The following is a 20,786-nucleotide window of genomic DNA, read 5'->3' as shown; positions in this document are numbered from 1 at the left end:
GCAGGCCCCTTCCTAGCCCCACACCTTCGCAGTGCCTAGAAAGCATCACCACCCACCAGACCCAACCCTCCTCTCTAAGTGCCCATTCACGCCCCCACAGCCAACACAACTGTCACCTTCCCGGCCACCTTCCCAGCAAAGCTGCACCAACAGTCTTCTTGGGCAGAAGCGGGTTCTCTGAGGTCCTACAATTTTGTTCCTGCCTCTGAAATGAAGCCTTCCTGCTTGCATGGCTGCTCCACCGGCCTGTGGACCCCCCAGCAGTGGGGATCTTTCCTCGTCCTCTGAGCATCTTAGTGCCCAGCGCAGGGCCTGAAACAAGGCAGTGCTCACACCTGGTTTGGGGGAAGCTTGATCTGAAATTTGAGGGGTCACAGAGGCCAACATGGATTTTTTCTCTCTCTCTTTTTTTTGCCCCAGGATCAGGTTCTTTGGCCTTGGACAAGCTGGTATCTTTCGATGAATGGTTAGACTGACCTATAGCACAAAACTACAAGATGGGGCCTCCCTTACCACCCTCCCACTGGGGACTCCTATCTTTCTCCAGCCTAGAAAGTTCTTCCACTTACCCACCTCTCCCCAGCAGTCTAAAACAACTCGCACTGAACAGGAAGGTCGGTGACCACCTTTTCTTGTCTGCCATGGGGGTGAGCAGCACAGATGGTCATCTCTGGCCTCCGACATCCTTGGTCCAGTGCCAAGGTCTGGGAAGGTCCAGCAGCATTGGCCATTGGGCAGTGTTGGCAGAACCAGTAAACAATCACAGTGTTGAGCTATTTTTTTTTTTTAATTTTTCACAAAGATCTCTAGAAGGCAAGTAGTTTATCATTTCCCCTCCCTGAAATGACACGGCGTGATAGGCAGTGTAGGATGCTGGGATGCCGGCTCTTTCTTGTCCTCCAGAGTTCCTGCAGGAGGGCCCAGGGAACCCAAAGCAGGGCCGGGGAGTGTGTCCTCTGCAAATCGTAGGTGCTCAGTCCACTCTCAGCAGTACCAGCACTGCTGAAGTCAGGCTCATCGTCCAGAAGATCCCACCTTGGATCCCGAGATCCAGAGAGGGATCCAGATTGGGATTCCAGACTGGGTTAAACTTCCAGAGGCAAAGAGCAGGTGCCATGGTGGAGGTAAAGGCCTCTGACCCTGCAAAGGTCAAATGTCCTGACTTAAGACTAGAGGGGACGCAGGAAGAATAATGAGGTCAAGGAACCCTAGGATTGTTGAAGAGACGACTTTTTAAACACGAATGCGGGTGTGTGCAGAGCACAATGTTCACAACAAAAGAGCGCTGCTTGGGATCCCAGACCCGAGCAGGTGGAAGCGAAGGCTGTGCTAACAGAGCCAGAACTTTATTCACAGTAGAACAGTCCTAATCTAAAATTCTAGAATTTAAGACCAATGTCTTTTAAGAATGAGAATTCATAAACCCATCAGACCAGCTGACAGCAAAAGGAAAAAAAAAGTTCTCTATTAAACAAAACCACACAAAAGTCAACTCAATCTTTCTCCACTCCCAATCTCCCGACCACCTCCCACCCTATTAAAAAAATATATCGTGAACATCAGGCACACTGGCACGCACTCAAATATGCAAACAAAATACAAAATACCCAAGGAAACCTTAGGGATCACCCAAGGGTTTTTCACTAGCTCCCCAGATGCTCTTTCTGTTTTTCTAGAAAAAAAATTAATAGGCTCTGACAGGTATGTCTAAGCAGTAAAGACTGAGGTCGGCTGAGATCTCCTTCCTCAGCCTCGTTGCTTACTAGTCAATGTGGAAGAGTATCGACGATAAGTCAAGCAGGAAGGCTGAGGCTGATGTTCTGTGGAAGGCGAGCTGCCTTGTTGTCCTGCAGCTTGGGGGCCCTCACCAGGGAGCACTGAGCTGGGTTCACGCAGCATCCCTGCCCGTGGGCTCTGCTCCAAAGCGTGAAGCTCAGGGAGAAATGTGTGGGGAGGGTATTTCTGGAGGCAAAGTCTGACTGCTTGCAGGCGGGCGAACACAGACCTGAGGCAAACCATCATGAGATATCTGAGGAACACAGACTGTGGAATTGGCAGAGAATATGTAGCCCAACACTGCACTTCCCAGAAAATCACTCTATGAGGAAAGCGGGGAGGTCATCTGCCCAGGGCGCTGACTCCGAGAGCTTCCCTGGATGTTGGCCTAAATCAGTGGATCGGTCCATTGTTTCTGACCAAGGTCTGTCATCTGAAATGGAAAAGCATTGTGCTCACTTCGGCAGCACATATACTGAAATGGAAAAGCATTTGTTTCCAGATGGTGAGAATCTCCCACTCCACAGGCCCCCCTGCAAGAGCCAGGCTGGGAAATGCAGGAGAACCAGATCACACACTCAGTACTCCCCAGGGTGCTATGAAAGCTTGAAAAATCTGTTTCTCTGCCTTATCTTACATTTTCCCCACATTTTGTAGAATAAATAATTCAAAATAGAATGAAAAACCCAGGCAAGGACAGTTGCTGGCCTGAAAACATGCTCTGCCTCTTCACAGTGACTCATAAAACTCACACTCCCAGTTCGTTCCCAGGGTCAGGCATGGAGGGGAGAGCATGACATGTCGCAGCAGCAAAGAGCCCCCTGGGACACGAGTTAGACACCAGCCCGAACCCCTTTATATATTAGATTTATCTTCATAAATAGAGCATCCTAACTCAAGTGACCACAATACAAGGCCAAAGTCTGAGTTCTTTTTTTTCTCAAATATCTACACAAACCTTCAAATATCTACTAAACTCTACCCACATGGCAAACTTGACACCTCTTTAGGAGACCTTCAGTTGCCATGATAGTCAAAGGCCAAGTCTCAGACAGACCCAAATATTGGATCCCTCTTGGATAACGAGGACTAAGATGAACAGCTCACTTTGGCTCATGAGAGAATTCCTTTAAACCAAAGCCCAATTAATTTGCTTTTAAATGATTTGATCCCCCTCCCTCGCAAACTTGTTACATACACAAGTTTTCAAGGTCACATGAGACCAACGGATGTGGCCCAGTTGGCTCGACTGCCTTGCCCGCCCATTTATTGATGTGACTACCTTTCTCAGGGATGAGTCTCTGGGCCATGCTGTTCATCCTTAATGTAGGAAGCAGTACCACACGAATAAAGACTGAAGGGCTAGGTATCTGGATTGAAGTTTATCTTGATGGTTGCCATAAAGCCTATCTTCTAGCCATCTTAGGAAATTTGGGTTAAGTTTCCTTCTTATCCTCCCCTGTCAAGAATATATTAATTTTGCTCAATCACAGTAGACCACTTTGGTTAGAGGACTGTGACCACTAGAAGAAACTGGAGCAAACAGATGAATAGCCCGTTAGAAAAATCAAGGGTAGTGAATCCCCCACGGAGCCTTCATAGCTCATCCCTCGAAGGCACAGCATCCAGGGAGGTTGGTGACGGCAGGGCCTCTGTGTTCTTGGCGTTGCGGTGGATGTGACCTTGCTTCCGGGACTTCCAGGAATGGGTCCTGTCCCAGTCGGTGGCCACTGTCTCATTGTCCCAGATGGTCGAGGTCTCCGTGTCACTCAGATACCCCGGCTGGCCTGTGTAGTGTGTGGGGTAGATGAGCAAGGGTTCCGCGGAGAAGGCCTTCAGGTCCCTGGATTCGTAATACTCCTTGTACTCAGCTCTGCAAACAAGAGGAGTGCAGGTGTGTGAGGGGGTAGGGCGTTTAGCGAACGGGGACAGGGGGTGGGGGGGAAGAGCAGAGGGGCCCTGCTGGTCATCTCTTACATTGCCGTGGAGGCCTTTGATGATTTTTAAAGTTGTGTCCTTTGGGGAAAAGTTTAGTCTACAAACACAATAAAAGTTTCTTTACAAGCTTTCAGATGATCTAAACAACACACAAAGAGAAAGGTCAGGATATTTCTGTTGTATTTGGTTGGGCTCGTTTAAAACATGAATTTCAGGTCTTACTCTAAAAGCTGAGAATTAAGCTCTGTTGGACCATCACGAGACATCAAGGTGATCACTTTGTGGGAGATGCCCTGTTCTTGGATGAATAAATTAGTTGAGATCTGGACAGCAGTGGTGGGATAAGTCACACGGTGTAGGCTTGGAGGCATGCCGGCTTGGCTCTGCATCCCAGCTCCCCGTGAGTGTAAAGGGGAGGACGACTCACCCCGACCCCGGGGCTCCTGTGCAGATTACACGAGGTGACATCTGCTTGGCTCTGAGCTCACTCAGTGCACCGTGGCAGTTAGTTTCCTTTCTGTTACAGGGATGATGTTTGACCTCCATGTTCCTGCTAGGACACGGATATACGGTCAGCTGTGTCAAAGACGGTGAGGAGATCCATCTTTGCTGAGGACAGGAGATCAAATGAGCCAGATGAAGGACAGGAATTCCCAACCACTAAAATGAAGCCCAGCTAGTAAGGAGATCACCCGGCAACTGAGAGAAGGAGCCCAGGTTAGAATCTGGTCTCCTGCTCCATTAATGAATTTAGGACTCATTGATTGAGCAGCTATTATGGGTAGAGTTGGGACTAGGTTCTCAGGACACAGGGATGTGAGACTGTTCCTGCCTCAGTGGGCTCACAGGTTAGTGGGGAGACTGACCGGTAAACCACCCATCTCCACACCCATCAAACAAGGCTAGGTCAGAGTAAGCTCCTGCGTAAGGGGAACCCTGAGCGTCACACTGCCTTCTTCCATAGATACCCTGCTCAGGGGCCACCTCCACCCTCCCCGAGCCTCTAACCTATCTCTGTGATTGCAGGTCTCACAGTACATCACAAGGACCGTTCATGAGTCTGAATTCCCGACCAGACTGTAAGCTCTGCAGGGAGGGGACCCCTGCCTGCCCAACAAGTACACACAATGGACTGAGAAATGAACTGAACACTTGAAGATGCTCAGGAAGATGACCTTCACCTTCAGGTATATGAGTTTTTGGAAATAAGAAGATCAAAACAAGGAGAGGACCGAGCACATTATGTCCAGGTAAACTACACATGGGGTATTACAGAGGGCTGCCATGCAAGACTTGCCATTTCAGCCTCAGCTTCCCCATCTGTACAAGGGGATAGTCACTCCAGTCAGACTGTCTGAGTTGTGATTATGGAAAGATCATTTAGGAAAGCAGGGCATGCTTTAGAAAATACCATGCACTACCGAGAATCTGAGGAGCACGATATATGAGCGGGCTGAGCCCTCAAAGGGCAGGCAGTGCGGGGAGACTCACACAGGATGCTTGTTGTACATGATTGGCAGGAACTCGTCCACTGGCAGCATCTTCCCAAAGGGATCGGCTCCAACCAACTTCTGTGCTCCTTCCAGAGAGATGACGTAGCCCAGCGTCCAATAGGAGTAGTCAGCTTCGACCAGATTTCCCACATTGGGTACCGCTTTCTCGGGCTCTTTGACCTGCATCCTCTTCCTGCCGATATAACTAGAAGGAAGCGGATGGAGGAGCAAAATTCCAATTTGAATATTAGACATCCGGAATAACAGAGCACAGGTTTGCGGATACTTTTGAATGCTGGGACCGACTGTGTCTTACATCAAAAATATCACCACAACGTGCATCCCATCCCCAACGATGACTGGCAGCTGCCATGAAGGGGGCCATTTTCCTGGCTCCATTTACCAACATCCCAACTGCTCTTGCCTAGCACTGTGCTCCAGCCTGGAAGTTAAACTCTAGAGAGACTAAAAGATCCCTCCGATCATTTCCCAAAGATGGTATGTGTTTACAGAGGTTGGAAGTGGACAAAAAGGGCTCAGAGGTGAGATCCCTAGAGTTTCAGCCTTCAATGGTCTCCGGTTAGCTCTCCAGATGCTGACGGTAAACATAGGACAGAAAAGGCTGTGGGGAAGACACAGTCTACAATCAAAGACCTGGGAACCCCAGTGGCCCCAAGCGGGTCCTTCCTGGGAAGAATGAGTGACAAAGCCTGCCTGGCTTTCTCTTCCTCACACGTACCTAGCTCCGCCCTCATTTTGCTCTGAGAAAAGCACCTGGCCTTCTCGAAGAGCTTCCACAACAGCCATTCCAGCTTCCCCACAGTCTACTCACAGACCTGTGATCCGTCACTTTTGTTTGGACCCCGCTTGCTTTCCACCTGCCTGGAGCAAGCTGAGGAGGTGAGGGCTTCCTGCCTGGGGGTAAAGCCCTTCCTTCCTCTGTTTTGCCTTAAGACTCTCTCTTTCAACATTTAAAGGACTGCTCTTGTCAAGACATTTCGGGATTCGTGGCATGAGTCGTCGTTCACCTTCTCAGGACACCAAACACAGATCCTCTCAGCCACCGTCCCTTCAGACTAAAGCGTCTGAATTTCTCTCATGTACCATCAAGTGGAAGAGAAACTCCCACTGAGCCCTTGACATGTGGCTAGAGTGACAGGACCTGAGTTTGTACTCAACGGGTTCATTTTACATGGTTTAAATTGAAATTTTAAAATAAAATTGAAGATGTGTAAAATATTTTTTCCATTAAACACAGTTGTTTCGGTAGGACTGCAGTTGATTGCAGCGGCTGAAAACTTAGCGTCTAGACTGAGATGTGTTGTAAGCATAAAATGCACACTGGATTTAAAGATGGTAGAAAAGGGGCGCCTAGGTGGTTCAGTCGGTTAAGTGTCCAACTCTAGGTTTTGGCTCAGGTCATGATCTCAGGGTCCTGAGATCCAACCCCATGCTGGGCTCCGCACTGAGTGTGGAGCCTGCTTGAGATTCTCTTTTGCCCTCTCCCTCTGCCTCTCTCTCTCTCCCTCTAAACAAACAAACAAAAAATGAAAAAGCTTCCAAACAAAAATAAAAACAAAAAACAATGTAGACTGTCTCATTAATAGTTTATAAATATTGATTACATATTAAAGTAATAATATTTAGAGACATTGGGGTAAATAAAATGTATTATTAAATTCTCCTAATGTATTTTTTACCATTTGAATGGGATCACTAGAAAATTTCAAATGATGTGTGTGGCTCATGTTACGTTACTGCTGGACAGCGCTCCAGTGGTTTGTTCTACTCCTCCCATTTACTGTTTCCGTTTCTGGAGAAATGTAACATAGCAGCCGTGGACCACTTATCAGCTTTCATGTTTGAGTTTCAGTAACATTTGTTTTTGTTCATTTTAGAAAGAGATAGGTACGGGGCGCCTGGGTGGCTTAGTCAGGTAGGTGTCCGACTCTTGATTTCAGCTCAGGTCATGATCTCAGTGTTGTGAGATCGAGCCTGTGTTGGGATTCATGCTCAGTGCAGAGTCTGCTTAAGATTCTTTCTCTCCCTCTCCCTCTACCACCCCAAGTCGCTTGCATGCTCTTTCTGTCTCAAGAAAGAAAGAAAGAAAGAAAGAAAGAAAGACAAAAATTTGAAACCACTGTCATTCTTTAATAGTATATAATTGATATTAATGGCGTATTTTCACTTGATCAGTCTGTGAAATTTAGAAAAGATTTTTGTTTTGTATCCCTATCATTCCTTGTACCCATATCCTTATCCAATCATTCTGCTTTCTTGGATCTGTCATTTTTTTTTAAGATTATTTATTTATTTATTTGTCAGAGAGAGAGAGAGAGAGCACAAGCAGGGGCAGGGGCAGAGGGTGAGGGAGAAGCAGGCTCCCTGCTGAGAAAGGAGCCCGATGCGGGGCTTGATCCCAGGACCCTGGGACTATGACCTGAGCAGAAGGCAGATGCTTAACTAACTGAGCCACCCAGGCATCCCAAATCTGTTGGTTCTTTGTCCCAAGAAATGCACCAGCTAAGCCACAAGTGGACAAGGACATGCGTCAATCATAAGTCTTAGACTCCCCAAGTCCAGTCCTCTGATTCCGAGGCTTAAGTGAAAGTTGTCTTTGCAGGTCATGTGAGCATAACACGGCTTCCAGGCTCCATGCCCGTGAGGCATAGCCACCAGCTGCAGAGCGCTAGACTCAGACTGAGGTGCGGGGACCTCTGGAGGGTTATAGGAACAGACAAGGATCCTAAGGGACAGTGCAGAATCTAATCACATGGCTGACATCTGACAGGGAGCCAATCTCTTTTTATTACACAATACTGATTCTGGGTCTCTTCCCCATGGATTAGTTGAGTCACTACTAGGTTTCTTTTGGGCTCAGAATGGTATGTTTTCTGAGAGAACAAGTATTCCACTTGGGCCCACAGTTAAGTTTCCCTCCGAGGATGGGAGGAGTAGGGACAGCTTGTCTGCTGCAGCCACTCCAAAGGAACAGGCTCTGATTTGATGAAATTGCCTTCGACACACAGCTGGGGAGCGTACATAATGCTTAGGAACTTTCTGCCTCACTGGACAAAAGTAAAAAGTGTCATTTGGTTTAAAAAGAAAATGAGGGGGGCGGTGAGAGACAGAAGAGAGGGAGGGAGGGGGACACAGCTCGAGGGGGAGGGAGAGAGAGGGAAGGAGAGGGAGAAGGGGAGAGAGAGAGAGAGAGAAACAGAGAGAGAGAGACAGAGAGACACTTAATTCCCAGAGACAGCTACCAGAGCATTAACTAAGTGTCAATTCAGAACCAGCATTACGTTGGTAAGCCTTTGCACACTTCCCTTCCCAAGAGAGGCACTCTCATGCTGACCTTCAGCCCCCATACTCTCAGAGGCTACAGAGGAAACCTGCTCTCAAGTGTAACACAGGACTCTTGCCCTTGAATGAATGCCTCCCCCTCTCTCTTCACACCTCTCCATGCACCTGTTGCTTCACTGGTGGGACTTCTGCTGTGCTCAGGCTGAAGACCCCTCACCGGCAGGCAGGCTCCAGGTCTCACCAAGAATCTCCCACAGTTTCTTTCTCAGCCCACAGAGTATATAGATGCAGAAACCAGGGCCTGTCCTCCACTCACTTCTTGTTTGTGGGAACATTTATGGAGAGAAAGTTGGCGAAGTGGAAGCGTGAGCTCTATCTCCTATCAGCTGGGGAGGTGGAGCTTGTTGCCCTTGAATAGGACTGAGTCCTCCCAGTGTTCTGAGATAAGCTTGTCTTGCCACTCACATCAGTTCCCAATCCAGCTGAGCCTGGTCAATGTCATCCATCAGCTTCATCAGCTTCTTCTTAAACTGATGTTCAAAGCGCACATCATCCTCAATAACCAGAGTCTTCTCCAGCTCTCGGTCAATCACCTGTAAAGATCATCAGTGGGAAGAGACCTTATGAGAAGTCCAATACCTATTTTTTATTAGGTGAATATATATTAAAAAGTCAAGAGTATAGTAGCACAGTATGTAATAGCTCATAACTGGAGTCTAAGCAAATGCCATCAATGGTAGAGTGGATAAATAAACTGGGGTATATTTTCAGCAATGAGGATGTACGATCTACAATTAAATGCAATGTTATAGATGAATCTCCCGAATGTAATCCTGAGAGGCTTTACCTCAATACCCTATGGTTCCATTCACATAAACAAAAGTACAAAAGCAGAAAAAACTATTCTGTGCTGTTAGAAGTCAAGATGGTGATTACCCTTAGGGACTGTTCCCTAAAGGAAATATGGAGGAGGTGCTTCTGGGGTGCTGGTAACCTGTTTCTTGAGCTGGGTGCTGGTTGACATGGCTGTATTTTTATTTTATTTGTGAAATTTCATTGGCCTGTATTTTACGATCTATTTAATTTTATATGTATCTATTACATTTCACTTAAAGTTTAAAGAAAAAAAATAGGCATAGACTGGGTCGTTCAAAGAGGGAAGGCAATCAAGGGGTCCTTCTTTAGGGGCTTTCTCTTTTCTTGTGGGAACTGACCCTTAATCAAGAACCCCACACTCCAATACCTCCCTCCATCTAAGCCATGGGTTCAAGTCCTGGCTTTGCCACTTCTTACCTAGACAAGATATTTAATTATTTTCTCTTGGATAAAATGAGCCCATGTGTCCTGACCCACTTCATATGATTTCTGTGTGACTTCTTGTATGAAATTATTTAATAAATGATGACATGCTAGATACATACAATACAAGGCATTCCTACTAAGGATAAGGATGCGTCAAAAGGAGTGTGGCCTCCTGAACCTGGGTATCTTCCCCTGTTATCATCTCAAGTGGCAACAAGGCTCCCTCTCACTGTTTGTTGCTGGCCTTGTGTCAGAGGGAGACACGAGGTAACAGAAACTTCCAAGCATACTTCCAGAACAGTTATGGCTTCACTTTATATCTGGCTGTAATTCACCTACAAAGTCCCACTTTCCTTCCTCCTTATTACAAAACTGCATACCTAAAACAAGCATTATTTACCTCTTTCCAGACAGAGTAGTGGCTGAGAAAGCAGCCAATTTCACCCCTGGTGAGAGGCCTAGAGGAGTAGGGATCTCGATATCCAGGCAGCATTTCAATATTCAGGGCCTTCAGCTGACTTGTGTTGAGTGCTCTGCATGACAGAGAACATGTCTGAAAATTAACAAGTTGAGATGTCCCCCCTACAGAAGCCAGAAAGAGAGAGTTCTGGATGTTCCTCAGAGCCCTTCTGCAATTGAGGAAGACTTCTCAGGTTTCCCATCATCCCTTAGGAGCCCCTCAGGGTTAACGTGTCATGGCAGCATTACAAGCTTGGCAAAGACAAGAGGATGTCTCATACTGGGTATATCCCTCACAATTGCCAACGTAGTTCTAAGTATTACCAGTTTTTTTGACAGCTTTGAAAAAGTATTTTCCTAATGAAGGCCAAGTGGCTAATAGCATTAAATACTGGAGGGGATGAGGACAGGAAGAACTGTGTACATGTGCATGTCTTTCCTTTGGGCCTAATTTTTTTTTGAAGTTAAGAACAAAAATAGCAGAGACAATCTTGTGAGCAGAAAGAGAGAAGTGACTCCCTACATACAAAGTGTTCTCAACAAGATTAACAGCTGATTCTCAGAAACCATGGAGGCCAGAAGGCAGTGGGTTGACATATTCAAAGTGCTACCCTGAAAAAGACTGTCAACCAAAAATTCTATATCTAATCAAACTATCCTTCAAAAATAAAGGAGAAATTAAAATATTTCCACATAAACAAAAACTGAGCATTTGTCACCAGCAGATCCGCTCTACAAGAAATACCAAAGGGAGTTCTAAGGCTGATATGAAAGGAAATTAGAGAGTGACATAAATCCATATAAAGAAATAAAGAGCATGGGGACATGTAACTGCATAGGTAAATATAAATGACAGTATAAATGTTTTTCATTGATAACTTTTTTTCTCTTTAAATTTTCTGATTTAAATTATAGCTGTGTAAAGCAATAATTGTAAGTCTCTGTTAAAGGGCATATAATATAGAAAGAAGTAAATTGTTTGACAACAATAGAACAAAGGATGGTGAAAGGAATGAAGCAGTATAGAAGCTAAGCTTCTGTAGACCACTGAAATTCAGCTGGTTCTTTTAATCAAGATATAATTGACATACAACATTATATTAGGTTCAGATATATATTGACTTGATATTTGTATATATTATGAAATGATCACCACACTAAATCTAGTTAACATCTGTCACCCCACATAGTTACAAATTTTTTTTTCCTGTGATGAGAACTTTTAAGATCTACTCTCATAGCAACATTCAAATAAGCAACACAGTATTGTTAACTATAGTCACCATGCTGTACACAACAGCCCCATGACTTATTTATTTTATAACTGGAAGTTTGTACCTACTCACCTCCCTTTATCCATGTTACCCACCTTCCAACACTGCCTCTGGCAATCACCTCTGTTTTCTGTATCTATGAATTTGGGGTTTTTTTCTCTTTAGATTCCACATATAAATGAGACCATCTGGTATTTGTCTTTTTCTGTCTGACTTATTTCACTTAGCATAATGCCCTCAAAAGCCATCTATGTTCTTACAAATGGCAGGACTTCCTTTTTTAATGGATGAATATTTCATTGTATACGTTTATATGTACCACATCTTTTTTATCCATTCATCCACTGATAGGACTCTTAGGTTGGCTATTGTAAAAAATGCTGCAATGAACATGGGGGTACATATGTTTTGTTTTGTTTTGAAGTTGTTTTTTCATTTTCTTTGGATAAATACCCAAAAGTGGAGCTGCTGGATCATATGGTAGTTCTATTTTTAATTTTTTGAGGAAACTCCATACTGTTTTCCATAGTGGCTGCACCAATTTACATTCCAATCAACAATACAACAGAGTTCCCCTTTCGTTACATCTTTGTCAACACTTGTTATTTCTCGTCTTTTCGATAATGGCCACTCTAAGAATATGAGGTGATATCTCATTGTGGTTTTGATTTGCCTTCCCCTGATAATTAGTGATGTTTAGTACCTTTTAATGTACCTGTCGTCTACCCTTTAATGTACCTGTTGTCTAAAGAATGTCTTCTTTAGAAAAATGTCTACTTAGATCCTTTGCCCATTTTTTAAGTCAAGTCATTTGAGTTTTGTTGTTGTTTATGCTATTGAGTTGTATGAGTCTTTATATGTTGTGGAAATTAACCCCTTATCATGTGTATGATTTGCAAATATTTTCTCCCATTAGGTAGGTTGCCTTTTCATTTTGTTGATAATTTCTTTTACAATGTAGTCCCACTTGTTTATTTTTGCTTTTGGTGTCAAATCCAAAAAACCATTGGCACAACTAATGTTGAGGACCTTATCCCCTATGTTTTCTTATAGGAGGTTTGTATTAATATAAACCAGATTGCTATACATTGAAATGGTCATTGTAATCTCCATGGCAGTCACTGAGAAAATAACTACAAAAATGTAGTAAAAGAAACAATAAGAGAATTAAAATGATAGAGTAGAAGATATCTTTTTAACACAAGAAGGCAATAATGAAGAACAGAGTGACAAAAAAGATGTAAGACATATAGAAAACAAATGGAGACTGACAGACATAAATGGGGTACATTAAATATGAGTGGATTAAACCCTACAATCAAAGGCAGAGCTTAGGAGAATGAGTTTTTCAGAACATGATTCAACTATGTGCTGTCTACAAGAGACAGACTAGATTCAAAGACACAAATAGGTTTAAAGTGAAAGGATGAAATAGGATGTAACCAATAATCACAAGAGAGTTGAAGGAGCTATATTAATATTTGACAAAGTAAACTTTTAAACAAAAGCAATTATTAGAGATAAAGATTAATAAAAAATCAACCCATCAGAAAGACAAAAATTGTAATTATACATGCACCTTACACCAGAGCAAAAACATGAAGCAAAAACTGAGAAACTGAAAAGAAAGATACTATTTAACAATAATACTGGGAGACTTTAATAAGACACTATCAATAATGGGTAGAACAACAAGGCAGAAGAACAACAAAGAAACAGAAGACTTGAACAACACCACAAACCAACTAGACCTGACATATCTATAGAACGTGACACCCAACAGCAGCAAACTACACATTCTTCTCAAGTTCACATGCAACATTCTCTAAGAAAAACCTTGTGTTAAACCATAAAAACCATATAGATCACAAATTAAGCCTCAGTAATCATATAAGGCATGTTCTCTGACCACAATGGAATTAATTAAAAATCAATAACAATAGGAAATTTGGAAAATTCACAAATATGTGAAATTAAACAACACACTCCCAAATAGCTAATGGGTCAAAGAAGAAATCACAAGGGAAATGAGACAATAGTTTGAGATGAATGAAAATGAAAACAAGGCATACCAAAACTTACAGGATGCACTTAGTGTAGTACTTGGGAGGGTTAGTAATAGCCATAAATGCCTATATTAAAAAAGAATACCTCAAATGAATAATCTGATCTTCCACTTTAAGAAATTAGAAAAAGGAAGGCAAAGTAAACGCAAAGCAAGCAGAAGGAAAAAATTAGGACTAGAGTGGAAATAAGTGAAATAGAGAATAGACAAACGATAGAAAAAAATCAACAAAACCAAAAGTTGGTTCTTTGAAAAGATCAACAAAATTGATAAACCTTTAGCTAAGCTGATCAAGAAAAAAAAAAAGTAGACTCAAATTATTTAAAAAAAAAAGAATGAAAGAGTGGGCAAACACTTACTGACCTTAGGGAAATATAAAGGATTATAAGATAATACTATGAACAATTGTATGCCAATAACTTAGATAACCTAGAAAAAGATTAATGAATTGTAAGAAAATTACAAATCAATGACTCAAAAAGGAATAAACATTCTGAATACACCTATAACAAGTAAAGCAGTTGAGTTAGTAGTAAAATTTCCCACAAAGAAAGATCCATAATCAGTTAGCTTCTTTGGGGAATTTTGCCAAGCATTTAAAGAATTAACACCAATCTTTCACAAACTTTTCCAAAAAACAGAAGACGGTAGGAACATTTCCCAGCTCATGCAATGAAGCTAGTATTATCCTGATACCAAAACTGGAAAAAGACATCACAAGAAAACTATAGGCCAATATTCTTTATAAATATAGACCCAAAATTCTCAAGAAAATACTAGCAAACAGAATTCAGCAACATATCAAAATGATTATACACCATGATCAAATGGGATTTATTCAGGATTGTAAGATTGGTTTAACATGTGAAAATCAATCAATATAATACAGCGTATCAATAGACAAAAAGATCACATGACTACACAATCATCTCAATAGGCACAGGAAAAGCATTTGACAAAATCCAACTATATATGGATTGAATGTTTATATTCACCCCAAGTTCATAAGTTGATGGTATTAAGAGGTAGGGCCCCAAGTCATGAGGGTGAAACTCGCATAAATGAGATTAGTGCCTTTACAAAAAAAGACATGGGAGAGGGTGCTTCTCTCTCTGCTCTTGGCTATGTAAGGGAACAGCAAGAAAATAGCATCTACAAACCATAAAAGGGACCTCTCACCAGAATCCAACCACACTGGCACCCTGCTCTTGGACTTCTCAGCCTCCAGAACTATGAGAAATAAATGTTTATTTTTAAGCCACTAGTCTATGGTAATTTGTTATAGCAACCCAAACTGACAAAGACACCAACACCCTTTCACGATAAAAGCACTCAATTAAATAGGAATAAAAGAGAACTTCTATTCAGTAAAGACCAACTATGAAAACCCTCCACACATTAATATCATACTTAATGGTGAAAGATTGAATGCTTCCCCTAATATCAGAAGCAAGACAAGGATGTCCACACTATTTCTATTCAACATTTACTTGAGGATCTAACCAGGGAAATTAGGCAAACAAAATAAATAAATGATATTCAGATTAGAAAAGAGGAAGTAACACTATCTACATTTGCAGATGACATAGTCTTGTATATAAAAAAATCCTGAGGAGGAATACACACACACACACACACACACACACACACACATACTGTGTTAGAACTAATAAGTGAGTTCAGCAAGGATGCAGAATATAAGATCAATATGTAAAAATCAATTCTATTTCTATATACTTAGAAGTAAGCAATCTAAAAATGAAATTAGAGAAACAACTTCATTTACCATAACATCAAAAAGAGTAAAATACTTAGGAATAAATTTAACAAAAGAAACACAAGACTTCTACATACTAAAAACTACAAAAAATTAAAGAATTAAAGATCTAAATAAATGGAAAGATATCTCATGATCATGAACCAGAAGACTTCAAGTTATTATGATAGAAATGGTCCCCCCAGCTGATCCACAGATTCAATGCAATTCTTATAAAAATCCCAGCTATCTTTTCTTTGTGTAAAATGAAAAGCTGATGCTAAAATTCATATGGAAATGCAAGGGACCTAGAATAGCCTAAACCATCTTGAAAAAGAATAAGAAAGTTAAAGGACTCGGACTTTCTTACATATAAAGGTACAGTCAAATGATAGTGTGGTATTCACATACGGATTGACATAATACATCAGTGGAATCCAACTGAGAGTCTAGAAATCAACCCTTACATTTATAGTCAATTGATTTTGACAAGGGTGATGACAATTTAATGGGGGGGGGGGGAAGAATAGTCTTTTTAACAAATGGTGCTAAGAGACCCAAACTATGTGCAAAAGAAGGAATCTGAATCCCTATCTCACACCATATAAAATATTAACTCAAAATGGAGCAAAAATTGAATGTGAAGAGATCTCTATGAGGTAGAACTATAAAACTCTTAGAAGAAAAGATAGAAATAAGTTTTTGTGACTTTGGACTTGGCAATGGATTATTAGATATAACACCAAAAGCGGAAGCAACAACAAAAATGTATATTGGGCTTCATCAAAATAAAAAACTTGTTTTGCAATGGATGCCATTATGAATTGAAAAGACAACACATAGGAGAAAATATTTGCAAATTGTATATCTGACAAGAGACTTGTATGAGGAACAAATAAAGAACTCTTACAATTCAACTAGTTTCCCCTGGTCCATGTGGCCTATAAATAAAATCTGGGCTCTTAGGTATTTGAAGCAGTGGTTCCCAAACTCTCATGCACCAAAGAAAATGTTGCCAGATTTAGCAAGTAAAACATGGACCATCCATGTCAAATTTACTTTACTTTTAAATTTGACCATCCAGTCAAATTTAAATTTCATATAAACAATGAATAATTTCTTAGTGTAAGCCCATGCAATGTTTGGGATGAATTTAACTGAGTGTCCTATATTTTATGTGGCAACCTTACCAAAGAATCACCTTGAGGCTTAAGTTCAGATTCCCAGGTCCTGATTCAGCAGCCCTGGGCTGGGACTCAGGAAGCTGCTCTCTTTTAACCTTGGAGACCAGACATGGGTGTCCAGGGCACATTCTGAGAAACTCTGATTAAATTCTCTGAAAGTCATAAGAAGCTTCACAATAGCTTCTAGCCATACTCCTTAGAGCCATTCACATTCCAAACTAAGAAAAAACATGGAACTGCAGGTTTTGCAAAAATCTACACCTTGAAATAAAGTGTCAAATAAAAGGGCAAAGGAAAGCAAAATAATAAACAACAGCTATAGCAAAACTCTTGAAGGAATTCAACGAAGTTCCCTGTGGGACTTTCCTGCCATATTCTTGGGAAAGGTGATGAGCCCAGGCAGGCTATGGTAAGATCTCACACAACAGGATATACAGATCGTTATGCATTTTTCCTCATTTATTCTCCTCAGGTGGCCCAAGTTTGGCCACTTTGCTCTAAATCAGGCTCTAAATGCAACTCTAAATGCATTCTTTCCAATACACTTTGGAAAGCTGGAAACCACCACAACCATTGCAAAAACCCCCAGAGAAAGGGGAAAATCACTTCCACTGTGAGCCTTCAGCATAATGAAGGCCAGAGTTCCCTGGATGTTGAGTGGATTTCGGGCCTACTCTACATGGTGAAATTAATTTAAATGCTGCTATCATTCATAAAGCTTTTCCCAAAGTAGGCTGCATGTGGCCGTTATAACAATGTGTCTATCTTCTAATGACTCTAGATTCCTCCTGCTGAGCACTAACCCTCTGTCAGAGAGGGCACCTCCCCACTCCAGCCATATCTGCAAGGATTCAAGAGAAAAACCCAACCCACTTTCCATCCACAGCCTCGACAATCTTGACCTCAATCTCTTGCTCGTACAGGGTGCGTAACATCCGGTCCCGCCTGTCCTTTCTGCGCTTGAGGTTGATCATGAAAATCTAACACAGAAAGAAAAAAGGAAAAGAAACACAGATCATTCAAGTCTTACTTTAGGCTGTTTGAAAAGTTAAGTAAATGTAAGGACCAAAGTTTTAATTAGAATAAGGAGTGGAAGAAAATAGGGAAAACCGTGGTGAAGATCTGTTTGTATTTCATATCAAGTCAAATGATACTAAATCAAACAGAATGACTTTCGAAACTGAACCATCTGCAGTGACTTCACCCTCTCTTTGTTTCTCTGATGCTTGTTGGTGGACAGGTTTGCCGTGTTCTTGAGATAGGAAAGTTCAAAAAAATTACTCTTCAGGAGGCCAAGTGCGAATTAAACCCCAAATAGAAGACTCCGAGGTAGGAGGCAATTGGGCAAGTGTGTTAGATTTGTCAGCTGACCTAAGTCTACATCCTGACTGTTATTTACTAAGTGTCTGCCTTGGCGCAGTTCCCATTCCTCAGTTTCCTCATCTGTAAAACTGGGGTGATACTGGTCTTATCTCATGGGTTCTAAATATTAGCTATTCTTAAAGTTCATATCCACTCTAATAAATTTCAAGTCATTGAAGGAATGAGAAAAATCTAGTCGTAACACATTCCTTGCATTTCCAAAGGTTCCAAACAGAATTATCAAGGTCTCAATGTTAAGAGCTTCTTGGCCAGAATTGTTCAACTCCCCTAGAGACAAGGGAATTTCTCTGAAAGAAGTAAAGAGAAGGGGCCCTACCCTTGGAGGCAGCCCTTTGACAGAAGGGAGAAATGGAAAAGCATCATTTCCACAACATACTAGTCCATGAAGTCTGCAAGAATATGCATCCAGATTCCTTCCCAAGGGGGTTGGGTCCATCTTTAGCCCCTCATCTTAGCCCCTACATTCCTGATGGCTGCCCTAAACACATACATATCATGAAGCCATGGCAGGGAGTTATGGAGAGTGAGACAGTCCTGACTACTCTCAGATTTAAGGAGCCACAGAAATACCTCAAGACTCATGAACGCTATTACAGGTAAATATGTGTATTCCCAAGGTCCTTTTGCTAAAAGTAGTAACAAACTCGCTCTGAACATTAAATTAGTCCTCTAAAGTACAAGACTTCAGCTGCCAGCAAGAAATATTGATGACACGTAGCATGGAAAAGGAGAAACCCATAGGAATAAGTTGAATGATGTTGGCTTCATCTTGACTTAACCACCAGATGACTTTGAGGAAGACACTGAATGTTTCAGGGTCCAGTTCGCTTGTTCATTAAAGGGGGCGTTGAACAACTTCATCTTGCAAGTACAACACAGATTAAAATGCCTATGATATGTGGTTTAGATAAAGCTTGCTTTATGCCATGCCTAGAATAAAGAAGAAACTATGTCTTGTAACCAGCCTGGCGTTAAGACTTTACTGGAGATGAAGCTTTGGTTCACATAGTCATTCTGAATGTAATCGTCACTATGTTCTATGTTTTACTGGATCAAAACCTACACTAAAATTCCAACCCTTCCTTCCAAAATATCCTCACTTCCATCCATGTGTAAAGCTCTGAGCAAAGAAACTGATGGGAAAACAAGATGTCCTCTTGAAAGAAATTATCCACCTAATTTAGGGCAAAGTGAATTCAGTGCATCATGATTTCATTACTTCTCTTGATTACCTGAGTATTTTTTTTTAAAACATAATTTCTGTGCTGACTCTATTTGCCTTGTTACTTGGGACTTCGTAACTTAATGGGTTGTGTTCTTTTACATTTCACGTTCTTCCTGTTTAGGATCACAGTGTGATGGGCCATGTTTCATCCCACAATTTTAAAAGATATGGAAAGGAAGGGGCATTTCCTCCTGTGTGTACATGGAGCTGCCCAAGGTCACTCCAGGAGAACAAAAACAAACCCAAACAACCCCCCTGCAGATGAACAGAAATACAACAAATAGTCCCCTCAAACCAGAGACCTCTAGTCTGGGAAGACTTTTGTAAATAATAATTCAGTCCCAGCTTCTGCCAGGACAAGTGCAGTAAAAATTGTAGCCATGAAGGAAAAACTCAGATGGCTTGCTCATACTTACTGAATAGTAAACAGAGAAAGAGCCACAGAGCCAAACGCAACCCAGACACTACCAACAAGGTCATGGAGTTCTGGGAGAATGAGAAAGGCCCGTGAAAATCCCTTTTTCCACCATCTTATCTCTCTTCTAGAGCCCAGGTTAATTATTTCCTGCACCCTGTATCACCTCCTAGAGTTGGCATTTTCCAAAGACTTCTAGGGTGACCCAGTCCTTACACCCCCATCCAAATGGAAGGCCAGAACTAGAAGATCCTGGTTTTGCCCCATTTGATTTCCTTCAGCTTGGTCCCCATAGGAATGTGTTTAACTAGAAAAATGAGTCTATGTGAAGACACTTGTGTTCTTTCACCTGGAGAACTGAAGGCTGATGAGGGTTGCAGGGAAGGACAGCTCTAGTAAGATGTGGAAGCTGGGACAGTGCGTGGTGTGGACCAAACTTTTCTGCAGCCCCAGTTGTTTTTAAAAATTATTTGCACTTTATTCTAGTTCCTCTCTTCCACATTAAAATCATCTCTTCTCATTCTGCCCTCTGTGGAAACAACATCATAGCTGCTAACTCTTTCTATTTAATATTCATGAAATATTCTTTCCCATTCCTGAAGCCCAGATTCATATCAATTTTATAAAAGAAATACCAATGCTTATCCCAGGAGCTTTTAGATGGCTGTAGCTGGGGACATGTGTGACCCAGCACAGAATGATAAGCAAGGCTTTTTCTTTCACTGGAGCAATGGCAAGAGCACACAGCGCAAAGCCTGGCCTATAACATACCCAGAATCCATGGAAAAGTTCTATCTCAGTGTGTGGATTCCTGAGGCACCGTCCTACTCTTTAGATCACCAAAGTCTTGAATCCTGATCAGCAGCTACATGACATAAGGGACTCGCAAAGGATTCAGTGACTTGGAGTCACACTTCAGCCACTCCCAAGTAGCTGTTGTGTATATTACCAAGAGAAGTATCTCTTTATATTCTTGCTTCCTTCTTCATGCAATCAAAACTTTATATTAAATATGGCCCTCGGAGTGCTATTATGAAGTTCTTACCCACTGAAAGACAGAGTTTTACAACAGGTTTCTTTTTTTCTCTTTTTCTTTTTCCTCTCAACCCTGCCCTCAACCTTTTTCCATGGAAGAACAGCACAGAGAAAATAAAGCACAGACTGTTCCAGAATGGTTTCTATCCACTCAGAATAAAGTTAAGGTCCTCTAATA

General features: G+C 41.9%; 1 protein-coding gene across 1 annotated transcript in view; it reads right to left on the bottom strand.

Annotated features, from left to right (window-relative positions):
• Positions 1-764: 764 nt before the first annotated feature.
• COLGALT2 (collagen beta(1-O)galactosyltransferase 2) overlaps positions 765-20,786 on the bottom strand; it is a 106,271-nt gene continuing 86,249 nt past the window's right edge. The window contains exons 8-12 of the mRNA XM_036076724.2: positions 17,424-17,530; positions 10,213-10,345; positions 8,976-9,103; positions 5,206-5,412; positions 765-3,649 (exon numbers count right to left, since the gene is read on the bottom strand). Of these exons, the coding sequence (XP_035932617.1) occupies positions 3,373-3,649; positions 5,206-5,412; positions 8,976-9,103; positions 10,213-10,345; positions 17,424-17,530 (852 nt within the window). The 3' untranslated portion in view covers positions 765-3,372. The remainder of the gene's footprint in view (positions 3,650-5,205; positions 5,413-8,975; positions 9,104-10,212; positions 10,346-17,423; positions 17,531-20,786) is intronic.

Source organism: Halichoerus grypus, chromosome 7 (genome assembly GCF_964656455.1).
Source record: "Halichoerus grypus chromosome 7, mHalGry1.hap1.1, whole genome shotgun sequence".
NCBI lineage: Eukaryota > Metazoa > Chordata > Mammalia > Carnivora > Phocidae > Halichoerus > Halichoerus grypus.
The sequence above is the reverse complement of the archived record's forward strand: the minus strand, read 5'-3'. Positions and strand labels throughout refer to the sequence as shown.